The 20324-nt window shown below is 41.5% G+C and overlaps 1 protein-coding gene across 3 annotated transcripts in view; it reads right to left on the reverse strand.

The window, feature by feature from the left end:
- LOC140575554 (voltage-dependent calcium channel subunit alpha-2/delta-1) overlaps positions 1–20324 on the reverse strand; it is a 134575-nt gene that overhangs the window by 38560 nt on the left and 75691 nt on the right. For all 3 annotated transcript variants that reach the window (XM_072695942.1, XM_072695941.1, XM_072695943.1), the window contains 8 exons: positions 20084–20162; positions 19430–19479; positions 19104–19187; positions 16603–16677; positions 14909–14989; positions 14167–14241; positions 3881–3952; positions 444–515 (listed from right to left, as the gene is read on the reverse strand). In XM_072695942.1, coding sequence (XP_072552043.1) covers positions 444–515; positions 3881–3952; positions 14167–14241; positions 14909–14989; positions 16603–16677; positions 19104–19187; positions 19430–19479; positions 20084–20162 — 588 coding nt within the window. The remainder of the gene's footprint in view (positions 1–443; positions 516–3880; positions 3953–14166; positions 14242–14908; positions 14990–16602; positions 16678–19103; positions 19188–19429; positions 19480–20083; positions 20163–20324) is intronic.

Raw genomic sequence — 20324 nt, forward strand, 5'->3', positions numbered from 1 at the left:
GTGTTATTTAGAGTTCTCCTCAGATCAACACCTGGTTTGGTGGTAAATCAGGGCTTAATGATGGTAAATCAGGTGAGCTGCTGCTGCTGCTGCTGCTGCTGCTGATGGAGTTGAACACATCCTCCACGCTGTGCTGGCTGGACTGGGGGGCGTCCAGGAGAAACCTGGAGGAACTGAGCTCTATTCTTCAGACTAGCTCTCCGACAAGATCTCACTACTTTCTTCAGAATGAGAAGCTCTCGTTTCTCCTTTTTACTGGATTTATGTTCACCTGCTTTATCTGTTCTGATGAGATCTGGAGCTTCTACAGTAATAAACCCTCTTATTGATAAGAGATGACTTTAAATAATGTGCTTGGGTGCCTAAAACCTCTGCACAGTGCTGTAGAACATTCCAAACACAACCATTCCATCATCCAACAATCATACACAATCTCTACACACCTCATCTTGAGACTTGACCAGTGTTTCAATCTTCTTCTTGCCAGGAACCCTGTCAATCATCATTGTTCTGATCTGAAAGAGAGCAATCGGTGTTGGTCGGTCAGCGATTTTAGGACTGATTTAAGGTTTCAACCACTTTTCTTTCAGGACAGTCTCTAAAACATTGCAAATGTAGACTGTAGAGAAGACTGGAGATGGGTGGCATACGTTTCATTCTTGAACAAGTCAAGAAGCACCAAGTCAACTCAACTCAACTCAACTCAACTCAAGTCTTATCGGATATTTGCATGTTTGGACATTCATACATTAAATAGCATGTGATGAGGCTCAGGTAATGACTAATTACAGTAGGATAACACTGATATACAAAACTTAATATACTAATTATTCAAATATATGCAGAATATACAACACTAAACACACCAATCTGCCATAACATTAGCACCTCTGACAGGTAACGTGAGAAACATTGATTATCTTCATCTACATTGGGATCTACAGTCGGTTCTTGAAGGTGATGAAGGAAAGCAGGAAAAATGGGCAGGTGTAAGAATCTGAGCCACTCTGACAAGAACCAAAGTAAAATGGTTAGACGACTGGGTCAGAACATCTCCAAAACATCCGGCAGCTCTGATTCCTGGTTCACGGTGGTCCAAGGAAGGACAACCAGGGCATGGGCACCTAAGGCTCAATGATGCGACCCATGGAGGCCCCACCTCACAACTTACAGGACTCATTGGGTCTGCTGCTAACTACTTGGTGCCAGATATCACAGGACACCTTCAGAGGGCATAAGTGGGTCCTTCTCAATATGAAGCAGAATATGGTACTAATGTTATGGCTGATCGGTGTATACTTAATATACAGAACTTAATAAATCAAAAATACAGAAATATATTAAATATATTGAAATAATGCACAGAAACAAGAGTTTTCTGTATGAAGCTCTAAGCTGTTTACAAATTTATTAGACAGAAAAATAATCTGAGAAATTGTGTTTGTTGTCTCCCCACTGAACGATTCATTAGGACAACTCCTCTACGATATTGCAAACATTAACTCTCCAAGTATTTGCTAAAAAAATACATATTTCCTGATTAAATTCATGCTTTTACTTGTGCCAACCCGCCCCAACATGGAGTTGGCTGGCACACTTTACGTGGGTGTTTGGCACACTGGTCGTTTCTGGCACAGAAACAACGAATAGAAATAATTAGGGCTTTTAATTTCAAACAAATCCAAAAACACAAACATACAAATTTAACTAAATAACAGTTTATACCAATCATGTGTCAAAATCCTTTTTAAACACAGTATAGATGCACAGTGCATCCAAATGTTTGTGGACACCCCTTCTAATGAACGCATTCAGCTAAAGAAGTTGCATCCATTGCTGACACAGATGTGCACATCTTGTCTAGTCCCTGTAGAGAAGCACTGCCAATAGAATAGGACTCTCTAGATCAACATAAACCTATCGGCACCATGCTGCCTAATGCCAGGCGTGGGCTAGAGGGGTATAAAGCCCCCCAGCATTGAGCTGTGGAGCAGTGGAAGAACAGCAGTGTTCTCTGGTGCTTCATTCTTTTGGGATGAGTTGGGAAGTTGGGGATGATGAGGCGGGATCGACTCTTTTTAATACACTTGAGTTCAGAAGTACTAATGCATGAGCAGGTGTCCCAATACTTCTGTCCATATAGTGTCATTTGAATAGTATACATGCACACTGACACATTGCCCTGCTGTATAGCTGATTCCTGTTCCCAGAAAGTTGCTCCTGTCTTAGCAGACTGTAATCTTCAGATGTCATGGTCGTCCAGACGAGTGTAGGCCAACAGGACAGATATTACAGTGCTATACACCGATCAACCATAACACGAAGCATTATCACATTATCCACAACCTCATGTGGAGTCCACGCCTTGACGGGTCGGAGCTGTTTTGATGGCACAAGGGGGACCTACACAATATTAGGCAGGTGGTTTTAATGTTATGGCTAATCTTAGTATATTAGTACACAAAGTATATTAGTTCCCCCCTCAAACCCAAAACGAAGACTGTGCCAACCATGGGCCTGTATGGCTGCCCTGTTTTTTAGACCTGGGGTTATGTTAAAAAAATTGAAGAAAAAAAGGTGCATTAATGCTTTTTTAAAATTTGAGGTCAGAAAAGTGGACGTGACTTCCTCTGGCAGATGTTCCGCTCTGGAAAAGTTGTGTGCCTCCAGATGTGCTTGTGAAAGAAACTGCAGCTATTCTTTCGAGATCACACACTCTATCACTATTAGCCGACTCTGAAAGACGCTCACGTACAGCCGCTGCATTACTTTCAGATCAAGATCACCATACAACTGATATCAAAATTACTGCACATGATCCTCACCCTAATCTTCTAATCTGAAAGGCCACATCCGCGAGCACTCAGAACCTACTGAACTGATCCTTTCATCCATTTCACTCACATATAGGGTATTATATATTCTTTTTGTTTTATTGTTAAAATAAAAGAGAGGATAAACAAACACACTGATGCAACACAATGAGGATGAGAAAAGAAAATTATTTAATATTAAATAATTACATTTTATTTTATTAAAAATGTATTAATTAATTTAAAAAGTGCGGGGACTACAAATGCAATGGGACATTAGCTATACAGTTAGCATAAGAGTAGAATAGTATAGTGTAGTATAGTATAGTTTAGTACTATATATATATATATATATATATAATTGAACCCAACTCAAATGCTACAGAAAGCTGGTATAACTTAAGCTGACTAATTCAAACTAACGCAAAAATGCAGAGCTGAAAAGCACACTCAGCTCGTTTGAGTAAGACCAACTTGACCTATTTTGACTTCAGGTGAATTTATTAACGCCTGAAATTAATAACGCCTACAGGACACATTCCACCTACAGCTATAACAGCTTCCACTCATCTGGGAAGGCTTTGTATCTGTGGGACGTTTTGCTCATTCATCCAGAAGAGAATATGCGAAGTCAGACACTGACGTTGGACGAGAGAGCCTGGCTTGCAATCTCTGTGCAGGGCTCTGTGCAGGCCAGTCGAGTTCTATGGTCATGCTGGAACAGAAAAGGGTCTTCCCCCAACTGTCTCTACTTGTTGTTGTTGCAGCAGTGGCTCCTTTTACATACAGAACCACGCTGTGTTCAGTGAGCTCTTCAGAACCTCCTATTCTTTCACTGATATGTGGAATGGCAGACTGTATGGCCAGGGGCTTGATGTTATACACCTGAACGATAAGGCTGAATTTAATGACTAAGTGTCCCAATACTTTTGTCCATATTGTGTATTTTGTCATTGAATGGAGTTTTCCGGGAGGGTGACAGTTTTATTTAAAGGGTCTGAGGTTCCTAGAAATCACCCAATATAGAAGATCTGAGACTGAAGTGTGTATCCGCATGCGACACGTACCTGGACTTTAATATCGTTCTCAAGCTCAGCATCCAGGAAGTCCAGAGTCACAGGTTCCTGGAATTTGGGATTCTAAAAAAAACAGTTTAAAGAAAGTCAGATTAATGAGTTACAGTGTATGAGAACAGAGTAGACAGTAAAGCATCCTCATCCTACACAACGGTGCTCTTACGGAGCTCAGTCCTACTGTATACTGTCAATTATACAGCTTTGGAAAAAATGAAGACACCATTAAATTTATTTTCTTAAATTTGCATCTCTAAGTGTCTGGCAGAGTTTCATTCCAGACATTTCATCAAACAGAGCTGAGTTAGCTGAATCTGCAGACTATGAATGGCATAAAGTCGCCCAACAGCAATGTGAAAGACTAGTGGAGAGCCGGCCGAGACATGACATTTACATTTATGGCATTTAGCCGATGCTCTTATCCAGAGCTACTTACAAGGTTACTCGTATTACAGAGGAGGGTCAGTGTAGTGTTAGGAGTCTTGCCCAAGGATTCTTATTGGTGTAGCGCAGCATAGTCACCCAGACTGGGAATCGAACCCCAGTCTCCCATGTGGTGTGGTAGCTCAGTGGCAGGTAGTGGTGTTATCTGTTGCGCCACACCAACCACATGAGAGCTGTGATTGGCCGTCGAGGTTATTATTTCAGCATGGTGATTTCTGAATGCTCTCAAAGTTCAAATATTAATACTGTGTTTAAATCTGAATAATAACTTCTTAGCATAATTATTATAATCATTTATTTGCAATATTTGAGCAGTTGTTTTTGAGCATTTGTCATTTCTGTAAATAAATAAATGCTCTAAACAGTAATATTTTAATTTGTAATTTTACTGTTTAGAGAATTTATTTATTTGCAGTAATATTTGTATTTGGAATTTGGGGGAAATGCTGTCCCTGGTTTATGAAATACAATGCAAATGTTAATTTTCCTTAAACACACTGCCTATAAATAGCAAAACCAGAGAAAATGATCATGTAGGGTGGTCTCTTCATTTTCTTTGGAGCTGTATATTCTTTACATTGTGTCAAGATTCATTGATGAACGGATCAAATGGAAATGCTCTGAAATGATCTGGAATAATATATGCATATTTCTTTCCATTGACTTTCATTGAAAGTTAATAAGCTTTTTATCTTTTCCTGAAAAGTTGCTATTCTGGAGATACAAGGTTCTTGTATATTAAGATATTAAAGTATATGAAGTTTCAGATTCATCAATATTTCTCAGTATTTAACTGTTCTGCTTCAGAAGCTCCTACTTCTGCAGATGAAGGCACTGTATACTCAGCGTTCTGATCTACACTCATAATAATAATGATAGATACTGTTAGGGGGGGGGGCATATGAGCACTCTGGCTTTAGATCCCCCACTGAGTCATAAGCAAATGGTCTCATAAAAGGTTATCAGTTGTATCCATCAAATATACAGCATGTGTACATATTCAGTGATGTATTTGGCTCCAGAAGTGCAGACGCTATGTGGTACGGCCAGAACCGGACCATAAAGCTCTGGTTTTACGGCTCTGGGAGCTGCCGACAGCCAGCGTTTGCTCTTTGGGAGGCACGGCTCTTGTACTTCATGCCCACCGTGAGCTTCATCACTCACACACACACACACGTCACACAGGTTTCGCAGAAACGAGCTCAGATCAAGCAAACGAAGCGAGAAGCAGAAAAAAAGATCAAATAAAGCTGTCGGGTTCTTACATGACAAACGCAGAGAACAGAGCAAGCATGCACGCAGCCACAGGCGAGGAGGAGGAGGGTGGTGATGAAGACGATGAAGATGAAATGAAAAGCAAATACAAGAGAATGATGATAATGATGATGATGGTGATGATTATCATACACACACACACACACACACACACACTACAGGACAAAGAAGAACACACTCATATAAGTAAAGGTACTGCATAGCAATAGCAGAACCAATGCTGGTTCCATAATGATGTGATGTGTGAGTGTGAGGAACTTCTTTAGATCCTCAAATGGTTCTTCACACTTCATCATGGACCCACTTTCGGTTCTCTAAAGAACAACGTTTGTAGTATAGACGCGCGAGACTGAAGAACCTTTAAACTGGTAAAGAACCCGGTTCCATAGACCGTTAAAACGTTCTTCACATTTCTTATGGAACTGCATTCGGTTCCATGAAGAACCATGTTGATAAAAGAGATGTACGGGTAAAGATCCTTTAACCTGGTGAAGAACGTGTACAGCCAGTGAAGAGACTTTTACAAGGTTCTTCCCACTTTTGGTTCTATAAAGATGTATTTTTGTACATTGCCTTCTTAGACTTCTAAAAGGTTCTTCACACATCTTTATGGAACCACCTTTGATTCCAGAAAGAACCGTGCTTGTGGTTACGGTGTCTCAGTGGAAAGAACCTTTAAATTGGGACACCAAGTGACATCAGGTGAAGGTTCCACTAACACATCTCTATTACACGCATGGTTCTTCATGATCTTTGACTTCGCTCATAAAACCCTCTGAAGAACCTTTATTTCTTAAATAAATTTCATTAAAAATTAAATAATACAAAAAGCGCTGAAGCTTAAATCCATTCACATTTCTCAAAAGTTGGAGCCTAAAACGAAAGAGTGAGAGAGAGAGGCAGGAAGAGAGAGAGAGAGAGAGAGAGAGAGAGAGAGAGAGGAAGAAAGAGAGAAAGAGAGAGAGAGAGAGAGAGAGAAAGAGAGAGAGAGGAAGAGAGAGAGAGAGAGAGAGAGAGAGAGAGAGATAGAGAGAGAGAGAGAGAGAGAGAGAGAGAGAGGAAGAGAGAGAGAGAGAGAGAGAGAGAGAGAGAGAGAGAGAGAGAGAGAGACTGAATGAATAAATAAAATAAACCCTTGAAAAGAAGAAGAAAAGAGAGAGAGAGAGAGAGAGAGAGAGAGAGAGAGAGAGAGAGAGAGAGAGGGGTGCATGTATTAAGAATGAGGAGAACAAAGGGAAAAATTGAGCGAACGAGAGACATGTGAAAGTCAAAAGTGGAATCAAAGAGGGAGGGAAGGAGGGAAGGAGGGAAGGAGGCAGGAAGGGAGCGAGTGAGGGAGGCAGTGCTGAATATGAAAGCGGAGCACGTAATGAGAGCCAGGCTGAGAAACAGGAGGATTTCAAAGTGTCGAGGTCGCGCTGCACCCGGCTACTGCCTCCCCAAGGAGGGGGTGATGTGGGGGGGTGCAAATACCTTCCACACATGATTGGCATGTGTCCGCTACATGCGTCAATCTTCCCCGGCCGCCCCCTTTACTACACACACAGCATATAGAGCGTGAGATTGGCATATGAAAGACATCTTCCCCCATTATCTGATTTGCTGTGGAAATATGTAAACACCATTTCTTTTTCCGAGAGCTGCAGCGTAGCAGGACAGCATCTGCTGGCCTCCGTTCCAGAGAGAGCAAGGTAAGGAGCTCAATCTGAGCAGGATGGCGGTTGTTGACGTCTGCACGGTACAGGCCAGCGGTGGCAGGTAGAAGTGGAGGAGGATTCAGAGAGGCATTAAATTAGAGCTGTAATCACCGGCTGGATCAGCAGGGAGGCGAAGATCATCACGCTGTGATCTTATCTAAGAAAAGAGCCACTGCAGGTAAACAGCTATTGACAGGTCACCCATATGGAAATCTGATGTATGGAAATGTATGCGCATATATTACTAAGAGATTGGGCATATATTTCAAAGCTTATGTACAGTACCAGTCAAAAGTTGAGGACAAAAAAAGCTCACCAAAGCATCTGGATCAGATGTTTTTAAGATGATGAGGATCAGCACACTTTTTGACCGGCACTGTACTGCATGTATATTGCATACATATGCGTAAGCATCATATAGTGCAAAAATGGGCATAATGCAGTATCATACTTTTACTTTTACTTACATGTAAAAGTACATGTCAGTAAATACATACATGTACATATAGTATGTAGCCAATTATATAATAAATTATATCACGTATTATGTAAAATGCATATTTACAATAATTAATATTTACTTTTTTCATTTTACTATTTTTGCAAAACAGTGATGAATAAATAATCATATAATGTTAAATAATGTGTTACACATATATGTTTGTATATATTTATATATGGTCTATATATTTATATTTAAATGTATATATATATATGATATACATTTAAGGGGCCAATTTAAAGTAAATTGACATTCTAATATATAATATATTCTAATATGTATAATTAATTATTATAAATTATTACAAAAAAATTATTAGATATCTAAATATTGCCATATATTCAATTTCCATCAGCCAATCACGTGGCAGCAGTGCAATGCATAAAATCGTGCCCATACAGGCCAGCAGATTCAGGTAATCATCACCTCATCCATCAGAAAATATGTTTTCTGAATGTAACAGGGTTGTAAATAGGCCTGTAACACGACTTCTAGGCCTTCCCCCCTCCCCAACCAAAATCACACACTTACTAATTATCCATCAAACAGGAACGTAAATACTCAACAGATGCAGTCTACAGCACCTTTTCAGATGAACAAACAAAATGAATGGACAACAGACGTCCAGAGAGATCCATGGCACATAAATCAGCTTGCTATCTCTTGCTTAGGCTGGTGGAGTTTAGCTGTTGTTTGTGAAGTGACTAAAACCCACCCACCTAGCTAAAGTTAAAGGTAAGCCAAGGTTAGGACCACCCAGCTTACACCAAATCATCTTATTACATATATATATATATATATATATATATATATATATATATATATATATACACAAATATGTATATATATATATATATATATATATATATATATAGGTAGTTTATTGGTTATTGGAATGTTATTAATAAGGCACACTCTGAACGTGTATACTGTTTGTTTCACAAGCATGATTAACCTAATTAGAAGGAAAACATGGATTCATCTTTCCTGAGGCTTTGAATGTAATCCGTCCTTAAAATCCAGATCTGACAGTTTTCTGGCCAGCGTCTTCCATGCCGAACACCCGAGCTAATGAGGAACGACTGTTGCAAACAGGAAGGATTTGTTTGAAGAAGAATTATCTCCTCGCTTCCTCTGTGTCCCACCCAAATCCCTCCACTATAAGAGGATGTCACTGCTGCACATAAGACATCCCGCTAATGTCATGGAGGTGATATTATGACTACAAAGCCACCCGAGACTAAATCTAGATCATATGTGCAGAATATCTTCTGTGCTGCGAAATGAAAAGACACAGAACACAAAAGACAGGGGAACAAATTTGCCTCTGCCTGGCGTCCCTTTGTCTCCTTAAATGCATGTCTCTATTCGTGTCAGTCATCCTTTCAGAGCGAAAGACAGGCTGCAATCTTGCCTGCCGATGAACAGCAAGATTAGGTGGGACCTGTAGAGCGGGCCAGGGTTTCACAGCATCATCAGAACTGGCAGGCACCGGTGCTGAATGGCTGCGATGTGAAATGGATGTAATTACTGCTCAGCGGTGGTGATGAAGTGTCTGGAAAACAGCGCTGCGATAACATCATTAGCCGCCCAATCTGCTGAGCACTGCGGCAGAGACAGCAGGAAATACCAAAACGCCTGATTTCCGGCTTTAAAAATATATTCTGGGCCGCCGCGCCTCACTGGCCGATAAATAGCGATTGTTCTCCTGAAGCTAAACATGATGGGGAAAAAACTGACCTCGCATTAAAGAATTAGAGTTTTTAGTGGCTAAAAAACATCATATTTACATTCACAGTGCTCCAGGATTCAAGCTTTGACAGTTTCACTGGTTCCTCTGTGACGGATTGCAAACACACAGGAAAACACTTCTGCTAAGGGACGTCCCGAACTGGCTAGTTTAACCCTCCCGATCTGACCCGAGGCTCTTAATGCTGACTATCAGCTGATACCAATCTGATCTGATCTCTGTGTGTGTATTAATCCAGCCCCACAGTTTAGATCAGACGAGCTGCTGATTAATCTGATCAGTAAAATCCTTTATTTTAGTCTCAGTTTCTATAATCAGACGTTCTGGACTGACTGATTTAGTTTAGTCGATGTTTCTTAAAATCACTGTTTTATAGTGTTTAATATCTTATAATCCAGTCTGACTCTCCTCCCTGACCAATCAGCTCCCAGCTCCTTTACAACACTGCAGTCTAATCACTTCCTGTGTGTGTGTGGTGGTACACACTCTGGACTGATATCTAAGGTTGTTGGTCTACTGGTGTGTTATAGCTGTTTTACAGAGTGTTTCAGTTATGGTTTTATAAAGGGTCAGATTGGACTGTATGGACTGTATTTATGTTCCACTGTAAAATAGCTCCACACTGCAGAACCTCAACTCCTTTATTTACCTGCTGAGAACTTCAGCACTGCTGCAGTAGTGGGCAGTTATGTATGTTAATGGTGCCTTGAGGACACCAGATGGCGCTCTGCACAGAGGTTAAAACAAAGACTCTAAACTGGATTGGGGTTAAAATAGCCAATACCCGATCCACCATGCCTGGATGGGACTGGGAAATCTTTATTTCTGAGTATAAAATGTACAGGCTGTTCAAAAGTTTGGAAACAATTTTTTTTTATATAGTAATTTTAGATAGATAGGAATCGTTTTTGGAAAACATGCCTTTAAAACATGAGGTAATCTGGATATTAACTTTATTGAAACTTCATTCTCAAATATACTATATAGCTTTATAAAATGTATATAATATATAATATATATGTGTAAAACATATATATATATATATATATATAAAGTACATTAAACACATTTTGTTATAGATATTATTTTCCCCCCATATTCCCTCCCAATTTTAGATAGCCAGCACTGGGAGGTTGAGGACTGACACTAGTCAACCAGCCAGCGTCTGTTTTCAAACTGACCGGGCAACCAACGAGGTCAGAGGAACAAGAGCCGAGTACCCAGCTCTGATGTATCATCTAGCAGACGCCCACACTGGATCACACTGGAGAGAGCAAGGCCAATCGTGCTCTCTCAGGCTCCGGCTGCTGATGGCAGGCAACATGACCTGGGATTTGAACCACTGAATGATGATTCCAAACTTTTGCACAAGTCAGAGAGTTGGTCAAATGTCTACATAAAGCAGGTCATGAACTAAGGGGAGGACGCAGGACTATAAAACTATGCATATTAGCAAGGCAGTCTTAATGCTACAGTAGATACAGTCTACTGTCCAGAAGTACTGCGTTTATACTGCTAAGTCTACCACGGCTACTGTTGTCTTACCTCATGGAGAGTTATTGCGTACTTGTTTTTTAACCTGATGTGACGATTACGCATCCTCTTCTAATGAAAGGCATAAAAACAAAAACAGGGCTAATTCATTCCATGGGAAACAAGCTGCACAGCATGTAAACAGTAAGCTAGCACTGGGAATACCCCACACTGAGGAGGGAATCATCCTAAAAGGCAGACTGCTTTGAACTGACGCCTGCGAGTAGTGAAGGGAGTTGGCACCAAGAGGCCATTGTGCTACAAGAGCGTGTGAGCCATTTCCACATGATCAAAATCAAATCAGCCATTGGCCGACGCCTTCAAATATCTCCTGTACAAACAACAAGAGCTCGCCAAAGCTTCTTTCCCGAGACTTCCTCCAAAAAATTTGTGCTCCTTATCCCAGACCTGCGCTGCAGCACTTTGAACTGCTTCCAGTAGACCTGGCACCCCCCTGGTGAGGGGGCTCGTGCTTGCATATCCACGCTGCTCAGGGTTAAGTACAGCGTCCACGGTTCAGAGATTCGACCCATGCCTATGTGTCTTAGTCAATCAGCCGCACGGCCCTACGGGATCACGTCTGAACATCTCCGCATGAAATGGGGCCTTCAGAGCTGATCTGAGCTGGCTTCTGAGAGTCAAACAAAACAGTACACCTGAATCGCATGGCCTGCTCTGCACCTGGACCTAACAGCTTAGGAGCATGCATATCACTTTGGTCATAACAAACAAGTTCTGGTCACCCTTCATTGCTGTTCTTGATATGAACAAACCTACTAGACTCGGGAAATACTGTCTTTTTAGGTTACTTTCAAAGGCTCGAGCATGCAAAACATTGGAAATGAGAGCCAGAGCAACACTTCCAGGGCTTTTCTGCTTCTTCTAATCAGAAGGCTAAAGGGTATAGCTCTGGAAAAGATGGGAATCTGTCATAACACTCAATCGGATTAACTCCGAGTATGCGGGTTGGTTCTGCTTATTTGCTTTGACTTGTGTTGTGGGTAAAACCTAATGTTCTCCATATATTTGACCCGGAGCTTTGCTGTTTCTCTGCACTTTTAACAGCCCCCATCACACTCGTCTGACCCGGCGTTTCAGCACTGACGCTGATGGATTCCGGCACTTCTCCCCACACCAACAGACACATGTTCTAGAGCCGAGGAACCCGGGCTGCTCGCAATGCTCACAGGGTTATGTGTGCATAACTCACACGCTCAGGCTTGTGATTAGGGTATGATTTTAAATCACAGAGAGTGTAAACTGTTCTCACCAGGCGTCGTCCACACGCCTCTAGCTTTCAGGCCTTAAGCTGCGGGGTTTGCCGTAGCCGGGCAGCAGTTATCAGTGATGAGATGATGGATAGTGCTTTTACTGCGTCCAGCCCGAGAATAAAACATCGCCCTGCTTATCCTGGACATCATTCACCACACACACACACAAAGGGTTTCTCCCTCGCATTCATCGCATATGCTTCGTGTCAACGATGCATACCACCCTGCATGTGTAGTGGAATACCAGAATCAAAGGGTTTCCACAGATAGGCTGATACGTACAAGGCTGGGATCAATTGAGAAACATATATGCGAGTTCACTGCCAGTTTACCACACCGTTACTTCAGGCAAACTGCTAAGGTTATGCAGCAAAACGCATCCAGCACACGGCCCATGTGCCGTGGAGGAGCTCTGGAGCCCTGATTACGCTTATTCGTACGCTGCAAATGCATGTCGCTACATTCTAAATTCATGACCTTCCACCTGGGCTCTGAAAGCCACTGCAATAAGGCTGTGTTGAATCACTAACAGCTTCTTCATATCTGGGTGCTGAAAACGGATTAGAGCTCTTTAAGGTGCTGAAAACTGTTTGGAGCCGGTCAGCAATCTGAAAAGGTGCAACTGAACAGGCCTTGCTTGCCTAAAGCAAGAATATATAAGCTGATGAGCCAAAACATTATGATCACCTTTACACAGTCATATCAGAATATCAGGACCGCCCCTGGTTTGGAATGAACTCGGCCCATTCCATCAGCTCCACTCACCGCATAGGAGCACTGTGTATATCTGTAATTACAGCCTGTATCCATCTGTTTCTCTGTATATACTCTGTTAGTGAGCCTCCTTTCACCCTGCTTGTTCTTCAGTGGTCACGGGCCCACAGGACTGACCACCACAGAGCAGGTGTTATTCCAGTAGTGGGTTATTCCACTCTCAGCACTGCAGTGTGGTGTGTTAGTGTGTGTTCTGCTGGTGGGAGTAGTGGATCAGACCCAGCAGTGCTGCTGGAGTGCTTAAACACCTCAGCGTCACCAGAAATCTCAAGGGATGAGAAAATGCAGGTAGATTTGATGATTTGGTTCGTCCTCTGCAGCCATTTATCTCACGTCCGCGTACGAAAAACCCATGATCCATGTTCGCCTGATTGAATTTAAAGGTGGCGGCAGAGGTGGACATATAATGCTACCAAGTGGACCAAGCACGTCAGGCTATGGCGTAGGGTATGCTGCTACATGTAGGCTATGGCTTAAGTCAATGTATATTCAGCTGGTTGAGTTCTCACAACTGTAAACTATTAAAAATATGCAAAAAAAAAAAAAATTAATGTAAATAAAAAACATGCTAAAATGTGCAACTGAATTAGATGAGTTATCTAGGCCTATATTGTCACTGCCCAATGAAAAACATGCATCTGTTTACAGCATTTCTATTGGTCTATTCACCCAGAAGTATTGACAAAGTATACAAAGCACCTATGGGGTTCAAAGCATGGAGAAATCTAAATATGGACAGAAATGGAGATGTGGCATGTTTTCCATTGGACAGCAGCTATATACAGTATAAAAGATGATTTATGAGCCTATTTACATGAAGAAGAAGTAATACAGAAGGGATACGAATGTGTCATGCAAAGGAAGAATGAAAATGAGAGCTGGAGAGAGACAAGGACAAACACACTGCAAAATCACTGCTTCAGCTTTTTTTAACACACGGCATCTCAAACCACTGGCTTTGGCATAGACTGCGAAGCACAGCACGTTTATGTAATGAGTATTATAGACAAAAAAAACAACAAAACGAGACGTACCTTCGGCTGGAGGTTTGGGTGGAGCAGCACATAGCCATTGGGGTCAATCGCGAAATAATAACCATTAGGGCCGATCTGAGAGAGGCCGAGAGAAACAGGCAGGGAGAGAAATGGTGAGTGGCACTTTCATTCAGTGGACAAACCAGCATCATCCCAATCCCCATTAGAGCCTAATGGGCCTGGTCCTGAGAGAGTCACCCGAGAGGCATTATTTAATCCGCGCCGAGCAAAATTGTCCAAAATCTCCACTCAACACCGGCCTGATCTGTCGATCATCCGCCAGCTACATGTGTTAATCAACAGTGTCTGTTCATCTGGAAACACTCCTCAGAGCTTAATGGAAAATCACAACCATTTACAAATCAAATCTAAGTACAAGCAGATGCTTGCGTAATGTACGAGGCGAGCATAAAAAGCTTATAGCCTCTCTAGAGTGCGTCTGCAGAGAGCAAGCATGAGAAAGAAGGCCGCACGGGACCAGAGGATAGAACAATAGACTATTCTTATGCAGTTATTGTTATTACAAAGGATAAGAACGACTGTCACTACTCGGGATATCTCAGCTCAGGATTGCACCCCGCTGAATTCTGCTTTGATGAAGTCTTAAGTCAATAATGAAGCGATTTCTTTCATTAGAAAGTACAAAAGGAAATTAATGGGTGGTACTGAGGTCGGTATGCCAGAGTGACGTGTTAAAAGATAAGTGTTTGTGTGTGAGTGTGTATGTGCATTTTATACTCACAGTAAAGCGAGGGGTTAGTCTTTTAATGTCGTCCAGTGACACATCCACACCCATCACTCCCAGGATGAGCTGGTTCTGGTGCTACATGAAAGAGTATGGTAGACTTTATTACACAATTTAGTTACGTAGCATTTGGGATATTTTAGGACACAGTTTAAGGTTTAACCCCTTAACCTCTTCACTGCAAGCCTTATCACACACTATGGTGTATTACTCAGTAACTACAGGGACTTCTGTACAAACTGCTGAGGCTATTCTCTGCTAATAGAGAGAGGTTTGGCCTGTTGATGGCCATTGGCTTTTTAAAGGGTTAAAGGAAAGGTTAACAAACATCAGCTAGAAGTTGTGTGATACCAATGTCTCAGATTCCAAGTGATATTACAAGTTCCATGATGAATGGATCAATAGAAATGCTCAGTAGAAAAAATCTTTTTTTCTTCCTGTAAAGTTGCCATTTTGGAGAACCAAGGTTTTTGCGTGACTGTGTCAATATGCTTTAATACAAGACATATAACAAGTACCAAAAGTGTTGGGACACCTGCTCTGCTACTTCTGCTCTCTCCTGTCCAGGGAATAAGGCTTTCTACTAGATTTTGGAGGAGCATTGCTGTGAGGATTTGATTGCATTTAGCGACAAGAGCATGAGTGAGGTCAGAATGTTGGATAATGATCACCACCCCACCTCATCACCCCCAACTCATCCCAAAACTACTGGATGGAGCACCATCACCATCATTCCAGTCCTCCACAGATCAATGTTGAGGGGCTTTACATCAATCCAGGGTGTTCCACCCCTTACCTGGCATTAGGCAGCATGGTGCCAATAGGTATATGATGTGTTTCTGCTCCAGAGAGTCCTATTCTATTGGCAGTACTTCTCTACAGGGTCTAGACAAGCTGTATGTGTGTGCATTTGCACATCTGTATAGTAGTTAAATACATTAATTAGAAGGGGTGTCCATAAATATTCGGACATAGTGTATATACAGCTACAGGTGCCACAGAAACTAGATAATCAATATTATTCACTTTCACATCAGTGGTTTAAATGTTATGGCTGATTTGTAAATTTGTACAATATATAAACGAATTCATCTTTCAATCATAATGTAGCAAAGTTAAACCCTGGCCTGCTTCATTTTGACCAAAAACAAGCACGATCTGGAACATATGACCCTGTCAAGGGTCCTCACAGAACATCATGAGGTTGACATGGTTTTCTGAAAGGCCATTTCTGGACATTGCATTGATAACAATTACCAAACAGCATCAAGTGCAGCCCTAATGTCCATCATTGCAGACAACAACACAACCAGATCTCAATTACACACTAAAACACAGTCACTAATGCAAGCTTCCCGACTGACGAGTCAGGTTTGACCTGTCAGCGTTCATTAGACCCAACGATCCCATAATATTTACTTCCCACAACTGTGGAGATCATCATGCTGCTCGTTCCCATTTCCCAAAAGGTTACTGTCCCCAGGGTTACTACGTCCGTCAGATACAGCGCCCTGCGTCACTGCTAACTTTTTTCCAACTTAAAGTGACCAAAATATCACACTTTTCCAGGGACAAGGCTATTAATAGACACTTGGGTCTGATTTCCATAGTCTGGTGTTCTACTCTCAGGTCATTGATTCAGATAGCTGCTGCACGTCTCCAAGTTTGCAGATAAGAGAGTTCATAGAGACCTGTTTGCGGGAACCGTCCTCGGAATTGGTCTTGTTGAAGACGGGCAGCGTGCCTGTGATGACCAGGCCCAGCTCCTGAGGTCACAGAGAAGTCAGAAGTTACGAAACTTCAACACCACTATTGGGCAATACTGCAATCTACAGGAGGTGGCAAAATAATGGAAACATCTATGGACGTCCTACATAGATACATCTACTATGTGGGTGCACTTTGTAGGTAAGCAGTTTCTAACTGTAACCCATCTGCTGCTGCACAGTTCATCAATCGCCCAACCATCAACGCAATGCACAAGTTTAGTTCTGGAGGGCCGGTTTCCAGAACAGTTGGGTGGTTGGCATGCCCAAACACACCCACCTTGCCTGGTAATGAACTGATTTAGGTGTTGGAGTGACCCAGCTACCAAACTTTGCTGGAGGCCGGTTCTCTAAGAGTTGGAGCTTGACAGCAATCAATTAAAAAGTGTTTTGTCAACATGATACATGAGAAAATACCATATTTTTTATATTTATTTTAATTTATACATGTTAATATCCCTGTGTTTACCAACACAACACAAAAATATCAAATAAATGTTATTTGTTCTATTTTTTATATTGTTTACATAAGATATACTTATATAATTATCTTACCACCCCGTAACACTTGTTAATAAATAATGTAGTGTTGCTTTGAAGTGACATCATCTGAGCCTTTGATTGCATTCTTTTACAAGTTTTTTTTGTTGTTGTTGTTGCTTTACCAGCTTAACCCAACCACCCCGTCACGCAAAATAAAACTGCTGCCATTTTAGGATAAAATGTACCAGCTTGTCACAAACCACCCTGTCATGTGTCAAATACCACACTGTCACATTTTATTGTGAATATGGCACCCATGTCTGAATAATAAAATATAATATCATATATAAAAAATATAATATCATTAAGATCCAAAGTGGGAAAATCTGTTTTTCTGGCAGATGATCGTATCTATTATGTTGTGTTTGCTCTTGATGAAACATAGAAATTGCAGCCGTTTCATGTATGTGTTGAACCATACGCCACACAGCAGTGGCACTCACAGGGCAGTGGCATGTTGCTGGAGTTTTACCACACACTCATTCACCAGCTGGTGGCATCCAAGCAACAGTGGTCATGTGGTCAGAAATGAACCACATATGACAAACTAGAGGATGGCACTACTCTCTGACAGTGCACCAACAACACCGGCAGCTCCCAGTGGTCTATCACCAACATAACACCACAATACCAGTGTGGCCGCAGTGCTGAGAAAGGTCCAATTGAGAAGAAAGGTTCTGGTTGCCTGGGGGTCCCCTAGGAGGAGCTGGTGGAAGTAGCTGGGGAGAGGCATGCCTGGGCTTGTGTGCCTGCCCTATTGCCACAGCAACCCTGAACTGGGCTAAGTGGATAAGGAGATGGTGATGATGATTAATGGTAGTTCTTTGGTGGTCCACTTCCACTGAGGAACAGGGTAAAGGGGACTGACACATAATGCAGCAACAGTTAAGCGACAGTTAGTAACTGCATGTGAACTTACAAAACACTCTTATATGGTGTAGAAATAATGATACAGATATGCAGATATGGAGATCGATTATTTCTTGTGGTGTTTCCGTTATTTTGCCCACACATTAAAAATATGGGAAAGTGTACGGTACAAAAATACAGTACATATCACTGCTGTCCTACAAAAGCTGTATTTCCATATCTCCAACTGTAGCTATTAACTGTTTGAAATGCTCTAAGGTGACTTAAAATGATTGACGTGCCATTGAATGATCTGTAAGTTCATCAATCGCCCAACCATCAACGCAATGCACAAGTTTAGTTCTGGAGGGCCGGTTTCCAGAAATGTTGGGTGGTTGGCATGCCCAAACACACCCACCTTGCCTGGTAATGAACTGATTTAGGTGTGTTGGAGTGGCCCAGCTACCAAACTTCGCTGGAGACCGGTTCTCTAAGAGTTGGAGTTGTACACCCCTGCTTGACAGCAATCAATTAAAAAGTGTTTTGTCAACATGATACATGAGAAAATACAATATTTTTTATATTTATTTTAAATTATACATGTTTATATCACTGTCTTTACCGACACAACACAAAAATATCATCAAATAAATGTTATTTGTTCTATTTTTTAATATTGTTTACATAAGATATACTTAAATAATTATCTTACCACCCCGTAACACTTGTTCCGCCTATAAATAATGTAGTGTTGCTTTAAAATGACATCATCTGAGCCTTTGATTGCATTCTTTTACAATTTTTTTTTTACCAGCTTAACCCAACCACCCCGTCACGCAAAATAAAACTGCTGCCATTTTAGGATAAAATGTACCTGCTTGTCACAAACCACCCTGTCATGTGTCAAATACCACACTGTCACATTGTCACAGGCTGAGTTGACTTTACGGAGATACGAGGCTTCTGTGTGACAGTGATGATGTAAATGTGAGTATGATATATAAATAATGCAGCCATGTAAGACCACTTAGTACCAAAGCATCGAGGTAGACGTTGGTCCACTGCACTTGCTTAGCATCAGCCAGGACCATGGGTCTACCCAGGACGTCCAGATACTCCTGCACAGCGAAACAGACAACACAGGAAATGAAAACCACCCCAACATAGCATGGATGTCTTCCTTACACACCCCTGGCTTGGACAAACAGACATGCCTCTTTAAGGAACCACTGAAAAAATTTTTTCGAGAACCACAACATGTTCTCCCCTTACTCTACTGGACTCTATTTGGCACATGTTATAGGTTATAAAGCTCCATATGCTTTTATTCATTCAGCTTCTGCATGCATTTGTACTAGACCTGTGTGTTTATGCGGATGGCTCCAATAGAAGGGATTTCATAGAAGTAACCTGGAAAACATCAGAAAAGAAGGAGAAATGAGAAGCACTGGACACTCCACCTCTCTAGTGGACATGCACTAGTGTATTTCTGACACTAGAGGGCTGCAGTGGTCATTTCCTCTGGTCACTGAAGTGGTTAATGAGGTTTCAGTAAATAATGTAAGTACTGTACCTTTACTGGTGTTATACCTGTGCAGTATAATGTAATTGAAGTTGAAATTGTACCCCAGCTTTTAAAATAGCTGTGGTCAGAGGATGCTATGGAGCAGGCATGCTATGGAGCCTTGCTTACGGGCCCAAGAGTGGCAGTGTAGCAACCAGGGGTATAGACACAAACAACCCTGTGACCTATAACCAGTGTTCTAACCACATGGCCACACAATAATGAATAATAAAAATGAATAAAAATAATCTGTCAGCAAATGTGGGCAGCTACAGTTAGACGACATGCTTGACAAAACATATGATGTGAATAAAATAATAAAATACACTTCTGCACATATTAATGTTATAATTCATGTTAAATGCATCAAAAAAGGTAAACTGTGTGATCTGGTAACCAACCACCCCCTGTAAACACACACACACACACACAGTAAAACTCTATCTGTACCTTTATTGGCGCAGGCCATCCACTGTATAGGCCCTGTGTCATAGTTATGTTGGCCAACAGAGAATGTGAATATGCGAACCTGAAACAAACCAATAAAAATCATCCAAAGAATTATTAGGAGCGAAAGCCATGAATACATGCTATGTCCAAAAGTTTGTGGACACCCCTTCTAATAAAAGCATTCAGCTATTTCAAGTTGCATCAATTGCTGACACAGCTTGTCTAGTCACTGTATATAAGT

The sequence above is a fragment of the Salminus brasiliensis genome, chromosome 13, assembly GCF_030463535.1.
Source record: "Salminus brasiliensis chromosome 13, fSalBra1.hap2, whole genome shotgun sequence".
NCBI classification, from domain to species: Eukaryota; Metazoa; Chordata; class Actinopteri; order Characiformes; family Bryconidae; genus Salminus; species Salminus brasiliensis.